General features: G+C 43.0%; 2 protein-coding genes and 1 non-coding gene across 6 annotated transcripts; 1 reads left to right on the forward strand and 2 right to left on the reverse strand.

The window, feature by feature from the left end:
• Positions 1 to 400: 400 nt before the first annotated feature.
• Zfp57 (ZFP57 zinc finger protein) lies at positions 401 to 8980 on the forward strand. Its single transcript, XM_071613594.1, has 7 exons — positions 401 to 540; positions 1341 to 1465; positions 2029 to 2118; positions 3764 to 4146; positions 4764 to 4890; positions 5925 to 6029; positions 7763 to 8980. The coding sequence occupies exons 4-7, from the start codon at positions 3850 to 3852 to the stop codon at positions 8941 to 8943; spliced, it is 1710 nt and encodes a 569-aa protein (XP_071469695.1). The 5' UTR covers positions 401 to 540; positions 1341 to 1465; positions 2029 to 2118; positions 3764 to 3849; the 3' UTR covers positions 8944 to 8980.
• Positions 8981 to 9677: 697 nt separating this feature from the next.
• Mog (myelin oligodendrocyte glycoprotein) lies at positions 9678 to 20574 on the reverse strand. Of its 4 annotated transcripts, XM_071613595.1 has the most exons (10): positions 20496 to 20574; positions 18313 to 18660; positions 14623 to 14736; positions 12518 to 12538; positions 12214 to 12234; positions 11700 to 11701; positions 10823 to 10864; positions 10653 to 10773; positions 10357 to 10377; positions 9873 to 9927 (listed from the first exon to the last, which is right to left on the reverse strand). In XM_071613595.1, the coding sequence occupies exons 1-10, from the start codon at positions 20572 to 20574 to the stop codon at positions 9914 to 9916; spliced, it is 783 nt and encodes a 260-aa protein (XP_071469696.1). In that variant the 3' UTR covers positions 9873 to 9913. The 4 variants fall into 4 exon arrangements, with proteins under 4 accessions (XP_027777919.1, XP_027777920.1, XP_027777921.1 ...); XM_027922118.2 differs by lacking the exons at positions 9873 to 9927; positions 10823 to 10864; positions 11700 to 11701 and adding an exon at positions 9678 to 9690 and having other exon boundaries at positions 10359 to 10377; positions 10653 to 10769; XM_027922119.2 differs by lacking the exons at positions 9873 to 9927; positions 10653 to 10773; positions 10823 to 10864; positions 11700 to 11701 and adding an exon at positions 9678 to 9690 and having other exon boundaries at positions 10359 to 10377.
• On the reverse strand, positions 19826 to 19936 carry LOC114080528 (U6 spliceosomal RNA). Its single transcript, XR_003580624.1, has one exon. It is a non-coding gene; the product is annotated as a U6 spliceosomal RNA (small nuclear RNA).
• Positions 20575 to 23141: the final 2567 nt, after the last annotated feature.

Below are 23141 nucleotides of genomic sequence, written 5' to 3' on the forward strand. Positions count from 1 at the left end.
TGGGTTCGATTCTCAGCACCACATACAGACAAAGATGTTGTGTCCGCCAAATATTAAAAAATAAATATTAAAATTAAAAAAAAGTCAACCCCCCCAAAAGTTTTAGTGGTTTCGTGATTTTAATCGAGGTAATTTGGTCCATATTTTTTCCAAGCATGAAGCTTGGAAAAAATTTTTTCCAAGCATGAAGTGGACCAGTGGCTATCAATTGGTAGGTGGAGCGAGTTGGTAGGGCAAGGCGGTGCTCTCTGTGCGTTAGAATTGGGATGCAAACTCCTGACCTTGGCTAGACCACCGACTGTGCTAGGTCACTTGGCTACGTAAGAGGTCAGCGGAAGCAGGCGGGATTTGGGCGGGGTTGCGAGCGCTCTAGACTTTGTGCCTGGGCGGAGTGCTCCAGCTACCAGCTACAAAGACGCTAAGCGCGGAAATCAGATCGGGGCTGGACTGGTGAGTAAGGCAGCGAAGAGAGGCGCTCCTTGCGGTGGAGTCTGATGGAGGGTATTTGTCCGGTATTCCTCCATCCTTCACCTCGGCAGGGTGAGGCCCTAATCTTGGGGGAACTTCCAACTTGTGGGATCCCAGACTTAGCCAGGTGTGTGTGGCTTGGTGCAGTGTCCACTCCCGCCACCTTGGGGGCTTGCGCCAAGGAAAGGGTCCTGGCACGTGTTGAGTTGTGATCCCAGAAAAGAGGGTTTCAGGACAGACGGGCATCGGGCAGTGCCGTCCAAGTCAGTGAGACTATTTCAGAGCACCGAAGCTGGTTCGGTGAGTGTTAGACCCTGCTGTGCGCCGCAGTGGTGAGCAGAACAGCCCGGCTCCCTCCAGAGCGCTATGAAACGCTGTGAGTGAATAGTCGGGGCCCCAAGCAGCCACCAGGAGCCGTGATCTGACCGGCCTGGGAGGCACAGTGACTGGAAGTATCCTTGGAAGGCCTGAGCAGCGACCCAAAGGCCATATTAGAGGGACGAGTGTTGGGCGGTTCGCTGAAGGGCAGAATATTCACGTGGCTGAAGACCCGGGTTTGGGACCTCGAGGGCACATCCCACAAAGCCTTGAGGGTGTGTTGGGGATTTAAGGGGCATTTTGAGAATTTCCTGTGGGAAATTATGATAGGGTTTTGGTTTGGAGAGAGACTGATTTGGTCAGGACTGGAAAATGGCGACACATTCCAACAGGAATTGCTTTCTGGAAGGGTGGGGACTGGCCGGTAGGTGTAAGCCTGCTGTGACTTCCGGCCCCTTAATAGCCAAAAGTCTGGTGAGTCATATCTAGCTTCCTTCCACTCCAGACCCCTGTTGAGCTCCGGGGTCCTGTGGACAAAGAAAGTACTCTTGTAGGCCGCCAGAGAGACAACCCTGACAGAAGATAGAATCCTGATCAAGGACCTCTTCCTGCCACTCTCAGCAAAAGCCATCTTAAGTACTGATGACAGCAGAGTTCTTCCATGCTGGCGAGTGGAAAGGCAAGTCTTTAAGGACATTATCATTGAGGCTGTTTAAAGTGCAATTGGCTGGAAAATAGATCTCTTTACTTCATAAAAATGGCCATGAATAGTCTTGTTATCTCCTCTGTTACTGGGACTTGAACCTAGGGACACTCTACCACTGAGCTACATCCCAGCGCTTTTTGTTTTTTGAGACAAGGTCTTGCTAGTCTGGCCTTGAACTTGGAATCCTCCTGCCTCAGCTTTCTAAATCGCTGGGATTTCTGGCCTGCACTACCACACCCAGCTGATCATAAATTGCTGAGGTCCAGGTCCAGCCCCGCTGGGGGATAGTGAGGATCCATGGTGGTCCTGAAGGACCATGGCATAACACTTAACATTCCTAATGGTTCTGATGTGGTGCGGTGGTGGTGCGGTGGAGCGGTTTGGTACTGCCTTGTAGGTCGTTCCTGCCTTGCAGACCTGCAGCAGCATCCCCCATGCTGTGACCCTGTCAAACAGCGAGTGCAGGAATGCCTTCACCAATAAATAGTCCTTTTTTTATCCTTTCTTTCTTTTTTTTTTTTCTTTCTCATGAATAGCCTTGAAAGGAAAAGGGAGAGAGGAGAGAGGAAAGAAGAAGAAAATCAACTTCAGATCCTAGGACTGCAGTTATCATCACATCTTTGGCGGTATCCAATTCACTTTTACTCAAATGTCATTTTCCTTGCTGGCATTTATTACTTTCATTACCTTTCCAAAAAAATGAAAGGAAAAAAAAAGTCAACAGTTTAATATACTTTTCTTAGCATCTGAAGGGAGGGAAGATGTGGGTGAGTGGTTGTTAGCAGGAACTGGTGTTCTAGCATGTTTGCATTAGAGCAAGAACGCTTCAAAGTGAGCAGGGAGCGACAGTGCTTGGCACAGCGTGACCCCTGAATACGTGAGAGCTGTTGTGTTGTTGTCGGTATTATTCTTTACAAGCATCATGCTGTTTAGATGCTCTCTGGCTCACAATGACATGATTGTTTAACTAATGTATTTTGACTTTGCAGTGTTAGGAAAGCCTTACCCATTCAGTTGAGATTGTACTTTGGATTTTGAATTTGGATCTTTTTCCCAGGCTAGTGATATACATATAATATAATACTCTGATATTCTCATCTCTCTCTCTCTCTCTCTTTTTTTTTTTGGTACCAGGGATTGAAAGGGGGGACTCAACTACTGAGCCACATGCCCGAACCATTTTTTATATTTTATTTAGAGATAGGGTCTTGCTTGCTAAGTTACTTAGGGCCTCACTAAGCTGTTAAGGCTGGCTTTAAACTTTTTTTTTTTTTTTTTTTTAAAGATAGAGTGAGAGAGGGAGGGAGAGAGAGAATTTTTTTTTTTTAATATTTATTTTTTTTTTAATTTTCGGCGGACACAACATCTTTGTATGTGGTGCTGAGGATCGAACCCGGGCCGCACGCATGCCAGGCAAGCGCGCTACCGCTTGAGCCACATCCCCAGCCCCTGGCTTTAAACTTTTGATGCTCCTGCTTTAGCCTCCAGAGCCATGGGATTACAGGCATGCACCACTGTGCCCTGCCTCTGATATTGTCCTGAAGCTGTGTAGTGCCAGTGAGCTTCAGCTTCTTGTCAGGCACATGATAAGGAGAGGAAACAACTGATACTCTGCAGTGTGCTTTGTTGCTAAGCCAAGATGTTCTGTAGGTTAGGTGCATTAAATGCATTTCTGATTTAAGACTTTCAACTTATCACAGGCTGTGGATGTAGCTTAGTGTTTGCTAAAAACCCTGGGTCTGAGACCCAGCACCAGGAGAAGGAGAAGAAGAAAATCTTGGTCACAGAATCATTAAAAAAAAAAAAAAAAATATATATATATATATATATATATATATATATATATATATGTGTGTGTGTGTGTGTGTGTGTGTATTTATCTCTGGAAGAGATCTTAGAGAATGTCTTCTTTATTTTCACATTTCCAATGAAACCAAGTCAGAGAAAATGAAGAGACTCATTCGAGGTGGTTTGTGACAGATTCAGAAGATTCAGATCTGGATGCCCTAGATATATGCTTTTCAGTGGTACTGAGTAGGGTTTCAACACTTAACTTTCCCATGGATCAAGAGTGTCTTCTCCAAGTTACTCAGCATCTCTATATTTGCATACTTTAAGATGGTGCCAATAATTGTTACCTCAATGGGCATTGCTAAGAGGTTTCAATGATACAGAGTAGAGGGTTAATAACTCTTGGTGTTCACTGACCAAATAAGGAGTTGTTTCTTACTCTCCTTCTTCCTCATATGTTTTGTTTCTCTCTGACCTCAGGTTCCTAGAGGTAGGCACCAGCCAATTCCATAAAGCAGGCTGAAACAGAAGGTAGACACCTGCCTTCAGCCTGGCATTACTGGACAATGGCAGCTGAGCAAAGGATGACCAGGTCCCTGAATTCTGCAGCCCAGACTTTGAGGGAACCAAAGGTGTTCTCAGTGGTAAAAGAGGAGACTTTGGACGGCACAACAAAGAAAGAAGACAGTCCCTTGAAGCAGAAGTGCTTGTCACGGGAAGCCATATCAAACCCTCCAGACTTTGCAGGGCCTCTCCATCTGCCCAGTTTTGGGGAGGTAGAGAGCTCCAAGAAGGAGTACAGTCTTCCTTGGGGGCTAGGCCAGGAGTGGAGAAAGCAAGAAAGAGACACCACAGAAGAGAAGGTACAGCACCCTTAGGTGGGTGGGGTAGCAACATCCCTTCAGGAAGCCAAGAAGAAAGATTGTGGTTGAAAGTAAGGAGAACTAGCTAGAAAGAGGGAGGGACCAGGTCCTACTCTCCAGGAGCTCTTTCATCTATTCTCCTGCCTGTGGGTCTTTTCTTTTCTTTCCTATTCATATTATGCATATCCCACTCCCTTTCCTACCACATCTTCTTTTCATTTTTCTGCATCTTTCCTTTCCTTTCTGTAGGTCACAGTTGCTGGCTTAGTACCTATCTTTTTAAAATTTCTCTCTTCCTTCCATGGTTTTATTTTTCTCTTAGGTTTTAGTTCTCTGAATCTTTTGGGGGTTAGGGGAGGGGGTATCAGGGATTGAACTCAGGGGCATTCAACCACTGAGCCCCATCCCCAGCCCTATTTTGTATTTTATTTAGAGACAGGGTCTCACTGAGTTGCTTAGTGCCTCACCATTGCTGATGCTGGCTTTGAACTTGTGATTCTCCTGTCTTGGCCTCCTGAGCCACTGGGATTATAGGCGTGCACCACTGTGCCTGGCTCAGTTCTCTGAATCTTGAGTGTCATGTATATACACACTCTGAATCTGTTCTACTCTTCCAGATGCCTGTCACCTTTGAGGATGTGGCAGTGAATTTCACCTGGGAAGAGTGGGAATGTCTAGATGCCAGTCAGAGAGCTCTTTACCAGGTTGTTATGTCAGAAACCTTCAAAAACCTGGAGTCTGTGGGTAAGAGGTGGGGTCCTGAGTCATTACCTGGGCACAGTTAGCTTCACTGAACTAGTTCTGTGCCTTCCAGATGTGGAAAATCTGGGTCACTAAGCTCGGGGGTAAAAGGAGAAGAAATGAAAATCTGCATAAAGGCAGACATAACACTTGTAACATGATGACAGAGTTCTCAAAATATGCAAATTTGTCTATTCGTCCAACCTATATTTATTATGTCACTCATGTGCCAGGCACTTAGAATCTGGCCTTTTGCAATGTGTTTCTGCATCTAAGTGTACAGATTAAATTCTGTTTTGTTTTGTTTTTTAAGGACTTAAATCAGTAATTGTTTATTTGACTCACAGATCTATAGTCTGGGCAGGGCTCAACAAGGAAATCTTGTTTTGGTTTAATATGGTGATAGCTGGAGTGGCTATTGGGGCTAGAGGATCCATTTTGATGATGACTCATTCATGTGGCTGATAAATTCAAAGTAGCTTTTGACTGGAAGCTTGGACAGGAACCTGAGTTCTTCTTCCTGTAGAATTTTCCATAGGGCTGCTTGAGCTCCCTTCTAGCATGGAAGATGGGTTGCAAGAGGGTTTTTTTTTTTTTGTTTTTTGTTTTTGGTTGTTGTTGTTCTGGGGATTTAATCCATGGGTGCTTTACCACTGAGTCACACCTTCAGCCCTTTTTATTTTTTATTTTGAGACAGGGTCTTGCAAAGTTGCTGACGGCCTCACTAAATTGCTAAGGCTAGCTTTGAACTTGCAATCTTCCTGCCTCAGACTGCTGAGTCTCTGGAATCACAGGTGTGAGCCATGGTGCCTGGCTGAGAGGATGTTTCAAAGGACAGGATGTGGTAGCTACCGATTTACTAATGCCTGAGCTTGCAAGTTGGCACATCATAAATTCTGTCACATTCTGTTCATCAAGTGCAGAGCCCTCCAGATTAAGGTTCTTAAAACAAGCATACAAAAAGTAACCTGTTGACCAGATGTGAAGGGTCCAAGCCTGGGCCCAGCTTTACTCTTTCTTTCATTCCCACTTACCAGGAGGAATATTTCTGCCTAAATCAGATGTGGTCACCAAGCTTGAGCAAGAAGAGAGACAGAAGAGGGCAGATCTCCATCAGCCAAACAGAGAAGGCCTCCCTTCAGGTAAGAGTTGCAAAGGAGACAAAATCAAAAGGGCCCAGGGCAATCCCTGGAAGGGTGGAGAGCTCACTGAGAGAATCAAGGTTCTCTGTATATCATCCATTTTTCCAGCCTGGTTAGACTTGGAGCTAAAAGAGACCTGGAGATGAAAGGCTGAATCCTTGACTTGGTGATGAATGTCTAAGCCTTTCAGGACAAATAATGTCTTATCTGAGTAGCTTTGTCAGCTAATACCCCTATGATGAAAATTTCTTTCCAAAAGAAAAGAGAAGCAGGAGAGAAAAGTTGAGGGTGCATTGGAGAAGGGAAGACTTATTCCTGGGAGTAGAATAAGGAGTTAAGAAGATATCAAGCCAGACTGATTACATCTCCCAATTTGCTAGAACTGTCCTTCTCATGCCAACTTGATAGATTTTTTTTTTTCTTTTGGAGGTATTGAGGATTGAACTCTGGGCTCCTTGCATGCTAGGCAAACCTCCACCACTGAGCTATATCCCTATCCCTTTTTATTCCTATTACACTTAATTAATTAATTAATTGATTAATTAAGCAGCACTAGGGACTGAACCCAGGGGGCTCTCTACCACTGAACTACAACTCCAGTCCTTTTTGTTTTTTATTTGGGTCTCCCTAAGTTGCTGAAACTGGCCTCTAACTTGCCATTCTTCTGCCTCAGCTTCCAAAGTAACTGAGATTACAGGCCTAAGCAACCATGCCTGGTTTCCAGTTTAATTAGTAATAACATATCTTTATTCTCAAATGTTCCAATTTGCATGATATAGTAGTCCTCCTTGGGCTGGGGGTAGAGTGCTCCCTTATCCACAGGAAAGTCTTCCAAAACCCACAGTGGAATTAGCTTGTAATCCCACCAATTTAGGAGGTTAAGACAGAAGGATTGCAAGTTTGAGCCCAGCCTGGGCAATTTAGCAAGACCCTGTCTCCAGATAAAAAAATAAAAAGGGCTGGAGATGTGGCTCAGTGACAGAGCATCTCTGGGTTCAATTTTCAGTAATGGTACCAGGGACACTTTACTGCTGAGCTACATTCCCAGTCCTTGCCCAGCTGAATTTAATTTATAAATTAGGAACAGTAAGGCATTAAACAATAATAGTAAAATAGAACACTTATAAAAAAAGTTCTGTGAATATGGTCTTTTTTCTCTCTCAAATTCTGGAATTTTCCATGTAATATTTTTGGACTGTGGCTGATTGTGGATAACTGAAACCATGAAATTTGAAGTCACAAATATGGTAGATTACTATACATTGTGTGGATATTTGTGGATATCTGTGGAGTAAGTGTCTGTGGGAGTGTGGACAATATTGGAATGAGAAAATAAATTTCAAGAAATGTGGCCATAAGTTAAAATATAGATCTCTGACATTGTTGGAAGATTCCAGTTAAATTTTTATTTGCTTATAATTTTTTTTATAGTTGTGGATGGACAGCATGCCTTTATTTGTTTAGTTTTTTATGCGGTACTAAGGATTGAACTCAGTGCCTCACACATGCTAGGCAAGCGCTCTGCCACTGAGCCCCAGCCCCAGCCCTATTTGCTTATAATTTGAAAAGCCTAAAGTTATTCTTGTCTCCATCCTATGAAGTTTAAGGGTGGGGGTAAATGTGCAGGTGGGAAAGTGATGGCAGAAGGGGAAGTGGCTCACTCTGGAGGGAGAGGTTGTACTGGCCTTCGCCTTGTGAATCTTGTGTCATTGATACTTCCTCATTTGCTACAGGAGACAAGAAAGAAGAACTTCAAGAGCCAGGTCAGAATCTAAGAAATGAGGGGGCTAGTGATGACAAGAAAGTCTCCCTTCTTCACAGAGGGACAAGCCAGAGACCACCTTCTGGCAGGATCTCAATGTTCCGAACATCCCAACCTGGACCACCCTTTCTCTGCAACACCTGTGGCAGGTGTTTCAGAAAGAGCTCCTACCTCCACAGCCATCTCTCCAGTCATCAGTTTGTTCACAACCCTAAGCAGACTAACATCTGTAACCGGTGTGGAAAGTTGTTCTGGAGCCGCAAGGCCCTCAGCCACCACAGGCGCAGACATCATGGAGAGAGGCCCTTCCGTTGCTTACTCTGTGATAAGACCTACTGTGACGCTTCTGGACTGAGTCGGCACCGCCGTGTTCATTTGAATTACCGGCCTCATTCGTGCCCCGTTTGTGGGAAGTGCTTCCGGGACAGATCTGAGCTCAAACGCCATCAGAAGATACACAAAAACCAGGAGCCAGTGGCTGGAAACCAGAAGCATGTTGTGAGGATTCCAGGCACCACAGCTGGATTGCGGGAGCCCATTGTCACGAGACAGAAGTCCATCCAGGGACTTGTGAACCAGGCACCAGTGGCTAGGATCCAGGAACCCAGATTTAAAACTAAGAATTCTGTGACCAGGACACAAGCACCAGACAGTAGATCCTCCTACCGGAATACCAGATCCAACTCTATTACAGTGCAACCCTCAAGATTCAAGGTCTTCTCTTGCCCACATTGTCCCTTGACTTTTACCAACAAAGCCTCTCTCTCCAGTCACCAGAAGGTTCACCTCACAGAGCAGCCTACCTGCTGCTTCTATTGTGGCAAGTCCTTCAGCTCATCCTTCTGGCTCTCCAAGCACCAGCAGACTCACTGGAAACAAAAGATCTACCGATGCCCCATCTGTGACCTCTGCTTTGGGGAGAAAGAGGACCTTCTGAATCACTGGAGGAGCTATAAAGGCAAGGAACAGTACCTAGGCAGTCCCCATATATGCTGGGTAATCCTGGGCCAGAGCCTTGGCTGCTTTCATGATTCCCCACGACTGGGAAGGATTAGAGACATGGAGGAAATAGATCTTCAGGAATCCATATCCCCAGGAGAGATGCAATATGGGAGAAGGCATGCAAAGGAGACAAGGCGAAGGAGGCAGTGAGGATCTCAAAACATAAATAAATGACCTTTGCAACAGAGGTCTTTGTGTTTGGTTTTCCTGAGGACTGACCTCCAGGGTCAGGAGGCTTGAGTAGAGGGAGAGAGGTGAATGGATGATGAATAAAATAAACAAAGAAAAGGGAAAGGATGTGTGCATATAGAAACTCATTATTATTAATTAGCACCTAACTTGTTTCTTTGTGTCTGATAGATCATCAAGTAGTATTTGTTGACTAAAACAATGTCTACTGTGATAGGTATGAAGATGGGAGAAAGGGATTAGAGGAGAGAAAGTTCGAGGGATGCAGAGAAGTTGTGGAAGTAGAAGGGAAACCATTCTAAAAGTGGATGTGCTGCTCAGTTCCCATGCATTGCTTCCTGTGGCCCTCCATAGGCTGCATAGATGAGACGGAGCTCTGGCCGGTATTCTATGTTCTCTCCCCACTTCCAGGTCTTGGTTAGGGCTCCCTACATCCTCACTCTGCAGCTCATTCAGCTCCCTCTTTGATATTTTGGACTCTTCCTATTCCTTCCCTTCTACCCTCTCAGCTCTGCTCAATAAGGGCTCAGTCTTGGAAGAAACAACCACCATTTGCAAATTGGATGTTCTGTAATTGGCAGTGAGGAGGATCTTGGTCTTGTTTGTGGGAGAACTCCTTCTGTCTGTGTTACTCTCCAGCACAGGTGTCCTCTGATGAAGAAGAGACCCACCTGGCTTTAGCCAGAGAGGGCTTCCTAGTGAAAGATGGAGAGGAGGAGAAACATGGGAAGCAAAAAAATGGCAAAGGAGGGAAGGAGCTGAGGAAAGGAAGAAAAAAGGTAGATGACAGAAGGGAAATCAGTTCTATTTTGAATTCAGAATGTTCCTAGAAGTGGCCAGTGAGTGTGCAACTTGATGGATGAGACATCCCCAAGGATCAGTCTCTGGACCCACCAGGCTCGCCTCCAACCTCGTCAAAATGCCACAGCACTCAGAAGGGATTTCCTAGAAGAAGGAGAAAATAACTTGAAAAATCAATGTCAGAAGTTTCTATCATGAAACCCCTGAATCTGGGAAATGAAAAGACCCCTGAGGTCATCTTATTTCTGTGGCTGCCTTGGTAGTTGGTCTTGGAGGTGAAGCACTGGGCAGCTGCTGTTGAGAATGGGAGGGGAGATTCCTACTGGAGGGCACTGCAGGTAGAGCAGATGAGACAGTAGATGGGAGCAGCCCAGCTTCCCTCTGTGCCACCTGTAAACTTGAATCTGACAACTGCCTTCTTCCCTCTCCCTCATAGGGTGAGTCCTCCTCCATCATACTTTCCAGCCCCTCCTGTCCTGGGATTGGGTGTCTTCAGTAACCCCTTCTTTGTAGCTTCAGTTTCCCTTTCCTGGCTTTTTGTTCTCAGTTTATAAGAAAGAGAAGAGAACTTACTTAGTTCCTCAAGAAATTGCCCTGCAAACAAGAGAAATAAATAGATGATCAATGGAAGATGGCTACCCCCTCTCACATCCTCCCTGTGGACACTCAAAATGACCCTTCCCTTTCCATTGAGGGGCCCCACAGATTTCGTAAGCAAATCTCCTAGCAACTCCTCTGAGGAGCCTGCCGATGGGCATTAGAACAGAAGAGGAATTCCAGGGTTCTGGTTGTACTGTTTCCCAGTCAGGGCTGCCTGGGTCCCCCACTGCTTAGTGGTTCTATTTACTGTCTCCTCCCCACCACCTCACCTGCCAGTCTTCGATGCAACCAGTTGTAGCAGATGATCAAGGCAACCAGGGGTCCAAGAACTGGTACGATTACAAACAGGGTTATCTTCCAGCAGGGCACCCTCAGAAAGTGGGGATCTGAATTGTTCATCAGAACAAACAGGGTTAATATGTATTTCCGCTCATACTCACTCTTCTCCTTTTGAGGCTTCTGGTCCAAGAACACCAAAGGACTCAGGACAGAGTCCAGGGAGTCCATGAACTTGGATGAGAAGCACCACGTCTTTATTCACATCACAGTATCGCAGTACCTGTACTTTCATTGCCAACGGAAATCACAGATGTTTTCCATCCCATTGGAGTTGTTACAGAAATCTCCAGGTGCTGTTTATGTTGAGAGTTGCTGCTACTGTATTTATGCGTTACTTTTGTTACTTAAAGGAACGTTTGTTAATATATCAGTTTGTTTATGTGTTGATAGCTGTATTCCAACACAGATTTTCTTTGTAATCCTATGTGTTATGTGTACATTTAAAAACTTTCTGGGGATGGGAATGTGACTTGGTGGTAGAGCATTTGTTTTAGCAAGTGCAAGGCCCTGGGTTTAATTCCCAACAAAAAAAAAAAAAGAAGAAGAAGGGATTCTTTCGTGGTACAAAAAGAGTTCAGACCTTTGATATTAAAATCCTACAAAATAAAGATCCTCTTGCTCTTACATGTGTATGAGGCAGCAGGAAAGGCTGCTCAGCATAGGGAATGCCTGTGCTCTGCCTAATGCCATCTTCTAATTTCTATGAAATTCATTCATTTCAGCACAAATATTTGGATGCTCTTCTGTTGGCATTGTCCTTAGGCACAGAGCAATCTGTAGTAAATGAAAAAGACAGAGACCATATCCTCAAGGGATCAACTTTCTCTTGGGGCTTGTGGCATTACTGCTCCAAAAAACTTTCCCTGATTAGTTGAGTATGGTTACTTGGTCTACACTTATGAAAATTCACTCTGCCATGTAAGTACAGTAGATGTGTGTGTGTTTTGTTTTGTTCTGTTATTTCAAGTATGTTTCACCTCTCCAACTATACACAAAGTTTATGTGTTTACCTTCCTTTGTAATTCCTAAAAGAAAAATGTGTAAGGATTTAACACTTTACATTTGTAAAGGAATACAAAAGACAGTAGAATTAATTGGACATAACTTTCCTAGCCCTGTATTTGTATACACGACACATCATGTATGAGTACAAGAGTGGGAATATAAACAGAATACGTTATAATTTATGTATGTATATTCTGCCAAAATACATTCTACTGTCATGTATAACTAAATATTTAAAAAAATATATTTTTAAAAATTTTGTAAAGCTGTTGGTATAGTACCTGGCACATGGTATAATAGTATTTGCTATTTTAACCAATCCTAGATGCAAATGATGACATATTTAAAGATAGAAAAAAGAGGGAGAATACCCATCAGAAACCAAAGGTTCTTTTTCCTCCAGGTGACTGGAACCTGGTTGAAAAACTAAGTTGACCCGGGAGGGCCGTGATACACTTGTACTTACCATGATATACCTGTACTTACCGAAGGTCCGGTGAAGATTCTCTGAAAGAAGAACAAATAACAATGGATTTAATAGGGCAATCTAAGAGGCTCCTTTCTTCTCTTTGAGTCTTTGTTTTCTTCTCTTGAGTCTTTGTTATTTAATCACTTAAAATTTGTTCTAGTCCTGATCCAGGAGAGGAAGGAAAGCTATAGGATTTTACTTCTGCTCTGACTAAAGGCACGGAGAGGAAGACCCTCTACAATTCGTGGCTGGTTATTGTTTTATAAATAGTGAATTTCCCAATTGAAGAGGAATTGAGGAGGGAGGGTAGCTGGAACTTACCTATTTCTGCTCGAAGTTTTCCTAAAACAGAAAAAGGCAACATTTTTAGTTCCTGCTCTGGCACTAGATAGGAGTCTGTCCATACCCAGTGCCGTAGCCCTTTGCGCAGGCTATTTCTCTACAGCCTAAGAGTGTCTTCAGGAGAGCAGGAAAAGGTCTAGATTTGAAACCAAGGGTTTGGCTCTGTCCCTGGATATTGTCTGGGTTGAATAGTGAAACAATGCAAAAGACTTCTCTAGTCCAGAACTTCAGTAAATAGGATGTGAGGGGCAAACATCTGTCACCCCATTGATTGCCAATGTTGATTCAGCTGATCTAGCTGGCTAGGCAGGTGTCCCTTTCCTCCAGAAGCTGTACCCTCAGTTGAAGAGGAGAGCCCCGATGTTCTTCGGTCAAGGGTACATGAGTATCTATGTTCCCCGCTAGAACTTCCAAAGAAGCTCTCAAAAACCTCAGTAAAGCCAGGCACAGTGGTGTATGCCTTTTTTTTAATATTTATTTTTAGTTATATGTGGGCACTATATCTTTATTTTATTATTATGTGGTGCTGAGGATCGAACCCAGTGCCTCATGCATGCTAGGCGAGCGCTCTACCACTGAGCCATGGCCCCAGTCCTGGTGTATGCTTTTAATACCAATGACTCAGAAGGCTGAGGCAGGTGAATTACAAGTTTGAGGGCAGCCTTAGCTAGACTCCATCTCAAAAAAATGGGAGCCTGGGAGTGTAAGCTCTGTGGTAAATTGCTCCTGGGTTCAACACTTCCCACCGCCAGGCAAAAAAAAAAAACCTCGGTAAACAGCAATGCCCCAAATCATCCTAGGACTTTATTACCTCTCCCACTGCTCTTTGTTCCTTTTCTGGTAGTTCTTAGTTCACCTTGTCACTCTACCCCACTGGGTTGTCATTTTGTAAATCTAAACCCACTTTCCATCTGAATGAGGAAGGGAGGAGCTAGATCTTTAGTGAGCAGCTACCTTGTGACTGGTTCTTTATTGGGCACTTTACATAACATTATCTCCTTTAATCCTCCCTACAATTTAGGAGGGAGAAAGGTTACTTGACAAATGAGGAAATGGGCTTGGAGAACTGAAGAATTTTGGTCATAGTTCAGTGCCTAAGACAGAATTCAGTCCCAAGTTGCCCAACTTCATCATTCTCATTCTTCCAAATCACTAAGATCCATTAAGGCAGTTTTTTTGTTTGTTTGTTTGTTTTGTTTTCAGGTGGGAGAAGTGAGCATCTGAGATAAATTCAAGATGACAGAAAAGACCCCACAAGATCCCACTAATACCTGTTCTCCCTTGTATACCCAAACCCTCCTTGTTACTTTATCCTCTTAGTAGCAGGAGAAAGTGATAGGTCAAAGTCCTTGTACTTTGGCAGTGGGGAGAAGGCTTCAGAATGGAAGTGGTGGCACAAAAGAAGAACCTCATTGAGCCAGGCATGGTGGCACACGCCCATAATCCCAGTGGCTTGGGTGGCTGAGACAGGAGAATAGCGAGTTCAAAGCCAGCCGCGGCAACAGCGGGGCGCTAAGCAACTCAATGAGACCTTTTCTCTAAAGAAAATACAAAATACAGCTGGTTGAGGGCCCCTGAGTTCAATCTCCGGTATGCCTCCCCGCCAAAAAAAAAGAGCCTCATTGACAGCTGAACCCAAGGCCTTGGGGTTGAATGGAAAAGATGGAGGGAAACTGGTTTTGAACACATACTATTGTGGTAGGGACTTTCATTTTCATTAAAACTCCTAATAGCTTAGACTTGCCTGACTTTGAAGCTCACTCTCCCTGATGCATGAAGCTACTGGATATGGTACAGAAGTTTGAGCGCTGCCACTTACAACTTGTGTCAATTTGAGCAAGTCACTGAACTTCTCTTGGCTTCAGTTGCCTCTTTGTATATGAGGCCATTACATGTCAGATTCACCTCCTAGGGAAATGCAAGCTCCTATTATACCATGTGAAAGCATTCGGTTAGATGTAAAATTTATCATTGTGTAATTCTGATCTTGAAAGTCTCTCAAAAGGAAATGTTAACTGACCCAACTCTAAGAGGTTAGCTACTGACAGGGAAGGATATTGATGGGCCCAACCTCTGTCCTGTACCTCTCAATCTGTGTTGCAGGCAGAGGAAGACGAGGCCCACGGTGATCTGCAGAAGGAGCACAGGCAGCACAGCAATGAGGACCAGCACTCCAGGGTTGATCCAGTAGAAGGGATCTGAAAGGAACAATTGATACCACCCAGGCTGTATCCTCAATTCCCAGCACAGCATCCATTAGCTGTTTTGAATAAAGAAACAAATATCACCAAGATTCAAAGAAGGTGACACAGAATTGACACCTGAGCTTAGCTTTGAAAAAGAAATGGAATAAGAAACGTAGAACAAGACTTTTGTCTATTATTGTATTCTCCATTTTAAAAAAATGCAGCACATACTTTACTTTTAAGGTTTTTTTTTTCTTTCTTTTTTTTTTTTGATAATGGGGATTGAACTCAGGGGCACTCGGCCACTAAGCCACATCTCCAGCCGTATTTTGTATTTTCTTTTAGAGGCAGGGTCTCACTGAGTTGCTTAGCACCTCACCCGCCCGCCGCCTGCCTTTGCTGAGCCTGTCTTTGAACTTCCAATTCTCCTTTCTCAGCCTCCTGAGCTGCTAGAATAACAGATGTGTGCCATCGCGTCCAGCTACTTTTAAGTTCTTATTGAAAGTTACCTGTAGCTATATAATTAAGCAGGTTCAACCATCCCTTGGAATTCACAGGGGAATTGTTCCAGAAGCCCCTTGGAGGTCAAAGTCTACATATGTTCAAACCCCTTATATAACATGGCATGGTATTTGCATATAACTAACCTATGTACATTTTCCCAAATACTTTATTTATTTGGCCATGCTGGGGGTTAAACCTAGGGCCTTATGCATGCTAGTTAAGTGCTGTACTACTAAGATACACCCCTAGCCCCTTCCCATATACTTTATTTATTTTGTATTTGTGCATTACCATATACTTTAAGTCATCTCTAGATTATTTATAATACTTAATGCAATGTAAATACTATGTAAATAGTTCTACTGTATCGTTTAGGGAATAATTACAAGAAGAATTCTACATGCTCAATACAGACATCATCACCATTATGATGATGATGATGATGATGATGATGGTATGTGGATTGAACCCAGGGGAGATCCACTAATGAGCTACATCCTCAACTTTTTTTTTCTTTCTTTTTTTTTTTTGTAGTGCTGAAACTCAGGGTCTAGCCCTTTCTATTTGTATTTTAGACAGGGTTTCACCAAGTTGCCAAGGCTGGCTTTGAACTTGCAATTCTCCTTCCTCAGCCTTCTGAGTTGCACACACAAGTGTGTGCCACTATGTCTGGCTTTTTTTCTGAATAATTTTGATTCTAGGTAATTCAAATCCACTGAAGTGAAATTCATGGGTATGGAAGGCTAACTGTGCACACTTTTCTTTCTTTTTTGCATACTTCTTATACTTTCACAAAAGATTAGAATCATAGAAAGAGATAAAAGCAGACATTATCAGCCTCTATGAAATATGCCAAAATAAATCAAACCTGAGTCTGATCTTGCATAGATTTCTCAGTTCACCTGAAATAAAGGGCATGTTAATCAGAAATGTGGGAATGTAGTCAGCAAAATTCAGACTATGGGAAACCCTATAGGCAAATACAAATGTGGAAAGTCTGTTTGGATCTTACTCAAACAAACCAACTGTAAAAATACATTTATGAAAGTAAACCTTGAACACCTTGAACAATAGAACACTATTTGATGATACTAAGAAATTTTTGTTGATTTTTAAAGACATGATCATAGAATTGTGGTTGTTTTCTTTTTTAAAAAAAGTGCTCTTATATTTGAGTGATACGTTCTCAAGCACTTAGCAATGAAATGATAATGCTGCTTGGGATTTGCTTCAGCAAGTTGCTAGGGAGTGGCAATGAACAGGAATCAGGTAAATCTGGTTGTAGTTGGTTTGATAACTGCTGAGCAGAGTACTTGGAGGTCCATTATGATATTCTCTATACTTTTGTAAGTGTTTTTAAGTTTTCATATTGAGTTTAAAGAAATGATTAGAGACTGTAAAATGACATCAAAAAAGTCAAAAAGAGAGATGGGAAACTTTTTGGAGAAGGAGTTTTCTATATTTAAAAAACATGGTTACTGCATTCATTCCTATATTTGTTTCACTTCCGGGCTCCTCAGAGTAGTCAAGTGGACTTAGTTGTAAAACAATCCTGTTTTCAGATTCTTAGGTATGCAGACCAAGAGAAGGAGGAGGGGTTTGGAATGCGGAAACCAGCTCAAAGGAAAACTTTCTCCCCTGAGGCAAAGCTTTAGGGTATTTTTCTCTTAATTCTTTTTTTCCCTTTCTCTTTTGGTGAGGTGGGCCTCAGGGAGTGAGTTGGGGAGGCAGTTCCTAGGCAGAAGTAGTAAGCTGTTGAACAGGAAGGATGAAAATCTATAACCACAGAAATCCTTCCTATTTGACATCTTTGTGGGTAAAAATTCCCCAGTAAAAACAGCTGTTTGAAGAACATTCTGTGACACACAGAGCTATTTTCATGTCCCTGCAGTTCGTTTCTAGAAATAGTGCATTGTTATTCAGCACACAATGCCATCTTCTGGTTCCTACACTGCAACAGTCACCCCCAGCCCAGACACAAAAGTGAAGGATTGTCTGATGTTTGCACTGCAGGTGGGGGAAGAGGGAGGGTGAGGAGGGGAAAGGACTGGAGGCTCAGGAACTCAGAACATTTTTGTTCTTTAATTAAATGGCCATTAATCTTCAAAGCTTCCCCTTTGTCCACTTCACCTTGCCACATTTTAACCTTCCTAAGATGGAATGAATGAATGAATGAACTAACTCCAAAATCATCCATCACAGAAAACATACTGAAAATGGATTTCTGCAGAATTGAAGCAAATAAGGTAAAACCTACAGGTGTATCTCTTTCTGTAATTATATTCAGATATCTGCTTTGCTTGTTCATTTAGTTGTACTATGTTTTACTAGGAATATGGCTTTCAATAATGTTTCTCACCCAATGAAACACACACATACACACACAAACACATACACACACACAAAGATTTTTTTAGAACTATACTATATGGCTTGGAGGCATTTCATGATAAAAGCAAGTTAAAGAGTGTAGGGAACAAAAACCTTGTGACCTTGGGTTTGTGAATATATACATTATACACACACACATATATACACATATATACATATTATATAATATTACATATTATATTAAATATATATATTTTCATATATATGAAAGAATATCAACAAGAAAGTTAATATGAATTACTATGGTAGAAGAGCTTTCTCTCCAGGAGGGAGAATAGAAGTGTGACCCAACCAAAGAATAAAAAAGAAAAGCCCATAATTATCCATATGATTGTTCTTATTCATTGATATAAAAGTCTATATAATGTGTACATTTGTGGATACAATTTGAGAAAAAAATTAAAGAAAAAGGAAAATAGAAAAGATGAGAAATGGAGGCAGCAAAAATCCAGAATAATCCATCTATGATGATTTTGTATCACTAGAGGGAAATATGAATAATCTTTAAGTTAACCTTCCTAAGATGGAATGAATGTATCTAAGTATCCTAGGGGAACTTTTCTGTTTTGCTTTGGGATGTTCTTTTATTTGTCCTAAAGGAAAACATCATTCCTAGGGAGTCACAATTGATCAAATCCTATTACAGTGAATTCCTTTGTGGGTATGAATGTGGTATTTCATTGGATGACTCACCTTCCACTTTCAATTCCATTGCTGCCTCTTCTTGGTAAGAGTGATCTCGGAAGAAACAGGTGAAACCTCCTTCATCTGAGAACCTTACATTCCGAATTCTGAGAGTCACCTTTCCTTCACCAATAGACTCTTTCAGCAGCTCTGTCCGGCCCCGATATTCAGGTGCCTGCTCAGCATCTTGGTCCTTGCCATTTCTGTAGAGATGGACCACCCTAGAGAAGGGGGGGCGGTACCACCCCACTTCCATGCCTGTAGCATTCTTCCCAGGAGATATGCGACATGGCAGCTCCGCTTCATCCCCGACCAGAGCCCGGATGGGGTGCCCTGGACCTATCACTCTGAACTGTCCTGTCCAAGACACCAAAGAGAAGAAACTGAGGGTCAGAGGGGCCCTTGACATGGGAAGAGCTGTTTCGAACAAGAAAGGGAGGAACACACTCAACTGTTAAGTGGAATTCAAAAGTCAGTGAGGAGCTCATTTTTTCCTTTTGAGCATATACCAAAACAGTCTCTAGTCATAGAGATGTCCTGATTGTCTTGTACAGAATATTCTAGTATGGGATCATCTTGACAGCTGCTGCCCACATTTTTGCCAGCAGCATCCATCTCTGATTCCCACCAATCCTTTAGGTTCTACCTTGGAATGTGGTCCAGTATCTTGAAGTTTAGTTCTCCCATGCACCTCCCTGTTTTGTCCTAGCTATACTGGTCCCCTTTCCCCCAGAGGTTTTGCTTTCATCACTCTCTATGACTTCTCAGCACTCTGTCCTTGTTCACACCCTGTTCCCCAAATTCTACTCTAAGATCTTTTAGGGGTGGCTCTACTTCACTCTTCTTTACTCAATGTACCTTCAACCACATTCCAGATCTTGTCCCTGCCTTAATATCTACAAGTCTTTTTCCTATGAAGACAGGTTTTCAAGCTAGACTCTGAGCTACCAGATAAGGCTGGTTTCTTCCTTAGATCCTGGGGATGGGCTCTGGTTTCAGAGATCTGAAAATATTTCTCCTGCGAATATCTAGACTGGACCTATTTGTGAGTCAGGGGTCTCCCTGAGGTTGGAGCCCTGTCTTCTTTTCTTTATGGTACTGGAAATTAAACCCTGGGCCTCAAGAATGCTAGGCAAGTGCTTTGCCACAGAGCTATATCCTCACTTAAAGAAATCAGCATTTTAGTTAGATGTGGTGGTGCATGCCTATAATCCCAGTTGCTTGGGAGGCTGAGGCAGGAGGATTGAGAGTTCAAAGCCAGCCTCAGCAATGATGAGGCACTAAGCAACTCAGTGAGACCTTGTCTCCAAATAAAATATAAAACAGTGCTGGGGATGTGGCTCTGTGGTTGAGTTCCCCTGAGTTCAATTCCCAGTACCAAAAAGAAAAAAGAAAAAGAAATCAGCATTTTTTTCTTTCTTTGTGGTGCTTGGAATTGAACCCAGGACCTCATGCATGCTATACAGTTACACTACCACTGAATTACACCCCTAGCCTTTCTGTTTCTTTTTTTCTTTTTGTTCTAAACATGAAATGCTTCATGAACTTGCGTGTCAACCTTGCTCAGGAGCCATGCTAATCTCAATTGTTCCAATTTTAGTATACATGCTGCTGTGCTGTGCTGCTGAAGCAAGCACCACTTCTGTTTCTTTTATTTCTCCTCTACGTGGGATAAAAAAGTTCCCCCATGAAAACTTATTGGTGCCTAATTCTGCAGGGCAAGTTCTCAAACATAACAATATGTTATAATTCAACATTTATTTGGAATTTACTACAGGCATTGCTAAGCATGTTACATATCTCATCTTATTTAACATTAACAGCAACTGCAAGAAGTTATAATTTTATCCCCATTTGAGAGGTGAAAAATCAAAACCTGGGCTAGGGGTATAACTCAGTAGTAGAGCACTTGCCTAGCATGTTTGAGGTCCAGGTTCGATCCTCCAGCACCACACATGTGCATGTGAACATGCCATGTATGAATTCACACACACACACACACACACACACACACACAGTTTGGATTCTATTCTGAAAGGAGCCACAGAGGTTTTAGAGGAGAGTTGTGTTAGTAGATCTAAGTTTTTAGAAAGATAACTCATATAGCTGTTTGAGGATGATTGGAGATGAGCCCTGGGAAACTACCCTTTCTGTTCTTGGAACTCCACACAGCAGGGATAAACAAATCTTACCTGCATAACTGGAAGACAGCTGAAGGAAGAGAAAGGTGAGGACACAGCTGGGTAGAGAGAAGCTTGATAAACCTGCCATCTCTGCTGTTACTGGGGACAGAGAGTCCCCTTGATGGGGTCAGGCCAAGCAAAGACCCTTGGGCTGCATGTCCCTTACCCCTGGGAAGCTTGAAGGGAGGATCTGGGAGGCAGTACTGCCCAGGGCCCTGCCTCCACTCGGGCCACTGCTGCAGCTGTGCCCTTAGGAACAGCTCCACGTCACCCTTGCCAGACACTTATACAAAAGGGCTACAGACTAAGGGGATGACCAGGATTTGCCTTCCCCACCCCCCTCAGAGCAATGGAGCAGTGTCTGCCTGGTACTGAACCTTCCTCTCTTACCACCTCCCAGTGAGCTAGCCTTAGAGAGGGCATCTAGGGGCCAGTGGGATCGATCATCACTGGACCTCAGAAGAGGCTTGTTCATGGAGCCTGTAAGTTTTTTTTGGATCTCTCTTACCTCCTGGAATTAGTGAAGGGAGCATGATTATTGTTGACTCTTTAAAGGAAGAGGATCAGCAGCAAGAGGAGGAGAAAGAGGACAAGGACAAGGAAAGACTATTTAGCCTTGGCTTCCTATTTCTATTGTCTCACAACTGTCATTACCAGGTCATTTTTCTTGATGTCAAATTCCCTGTGTTCTACTACAAATCCAGCTCCCTTTCTTATGCTTCAGATATGGGACAGGTTTCTTGAGCTTAGTTAGTCTTTTACCCCCAAAGAATGTGCTTGGCAAAGTTATAAGGTGGACATCAGGAACTGATGATCATCTCTGCCCAGAGAGGCAAGCATGGAGGAAGAGAATCAGCAACTGATGATCAACACAGGCATCAGGGACAGAGCCAGCATGCAGGACACATCCCTCAGCCTTGTATTGTTCTCTGATTTCCTTGGTGTCACAGGGGAAAGAGAGTATGAAATGAATATGAACTTTTTTCTTACCTTAGACTCAGCTGAGAACTGCACAGTGAGACCAGCATTGACACGAAGTTTCTTATTATTATTAATCTGGGGATAAAATCCAGGGCTGCAAGCATGCTAGGCAAGTACTTTAGCACTGAGTTACATCCCCAGCCCTATTTCCCAATCTTAAAGCAAGAATGCCTCATCAAATAAGAAAAAGGAGAAGGATAGACAATTTAAAGCCAAGCTGTCCAACATGGTAATCACTAGCTACAAAGAGCCATTAAAGTTAGAATTAATTAAAACAAGATAAGATAAAAAATTCAATTCCTGATTGCATAAGCTGTTTCAAAAGCTCATAGCACCCCAGCTAATGGTTACCACATTGGACAACACAAATGTAGAGCATTTCTATCATCACAAAAAGTTAGTCAGGCACACAGAAGGTAACATTGGGAAGTAATGGGTAGAAGCATGTGTGGGGCATACATTTTTGCTTTTGTCTGACACAGGCATAACAGGCTAGAAGGATAGATTATAGTTAGCTGAATGTGAAACTTGCTTATTCTTTCTCCCTGCAAGATAGATGAGTTTGGGCATAACTAGGGTTTGGCTAATTTGGAGTCCTAAGCTTGAAAGTCAAGGTCAGGGGAGTGAATCTCATGCGAAAAGGAGGCACAATGTATCTGCTGACTTCCTTCCAAGTGGAAATTCTCTTTCCAGAACCCAAGTGGCCTGGGATGCTCTGCCTCCATGATGCATATTCAGTAGGTGAGTCATGCAGAAGATGCTTTTCTAGGCAGGGATGGTAGGGTGTTTGTAATGGTTCAGCACCAGGCCAGCTGTCAAAAGCTAGATGAGAGATCAGGATGGGGGTGGAAGAATGGGAGTGTTGGGATGGTCAGAGTGGATCAGAAACTAGTCAGCCAATCAAAACCCTTTTGGGGAAATCACAACATCTCTGGAAAAAAAAAATCAAAACCAAAAATCATACCACCTTATTGAATGCTTCCATGTGTCACTCTTCCAATCAATTTATATAGATTAACTCATTTAATCTTCATAACAATAAAACAAACATTAAAATATTTTATTCCTCAAAAAATTGAGGAACAAAAGAGGTAAAGTAACTTGCTCAACCTAGGCAGCAACAGAACAGGGATTTCAAGCCAGGCTTTCTAGCCTCAGCATTGGCATTTGTGGCCATTACACTACAGGGCACCTGATGAGTCACCTTACTTCTGTCTGTGCTTTCAGATACCTCATATCTCCTGAAAGAGAATGGATTCCTGGAGCTATGATGAGAAGTCCATTAGATGGCATGGTTATTGAGCAAAGTTGATGTATATAAGAGAAGGGAGAGAAGCCACCAGCAAAATGAAGCCAACAGGGTTGCCACATACAGAAATCTGGGGTGTAGCTGGGCATGGAAGTACATACCTAGAATCCCAGCAACTTGGGAGATTGAGGCAGGAGGATGTCAAGTTCCAGGCCAGCCTGAGCAATTTAGGGAGACCCTATCTCAAAAAATAAAAAATAGGGCTGGGGTTGTGGCTCAGCGGTAGAGTGCTAGCCTTACAGTGTGAAGACCTGGGTTCGATCCTCAGCATCACATAAAAAATAAAATAAAGGTATTTTGTTCAACTACAACTAAAAAATAAATGTTAAAAAAATAAGAGAGAATACACACTAGAATGCACTATC

This window comes from Marmota flaviventris, chromosome 6 (assembly GCF_047511675.1).
Source record: "Marmota flaviventris isolate mMarFla1 chromosome 6, mMarFla1.hap1, whole genome shotgun sequence".
In the NCBI taxonomy this organism is placed as follows: domain Eukaryota; kingdom Metazoa; phylum Chordata; class Mammalia; order Rodentia; family Sciuridae; genus Marmota; species Marmota flaviventris.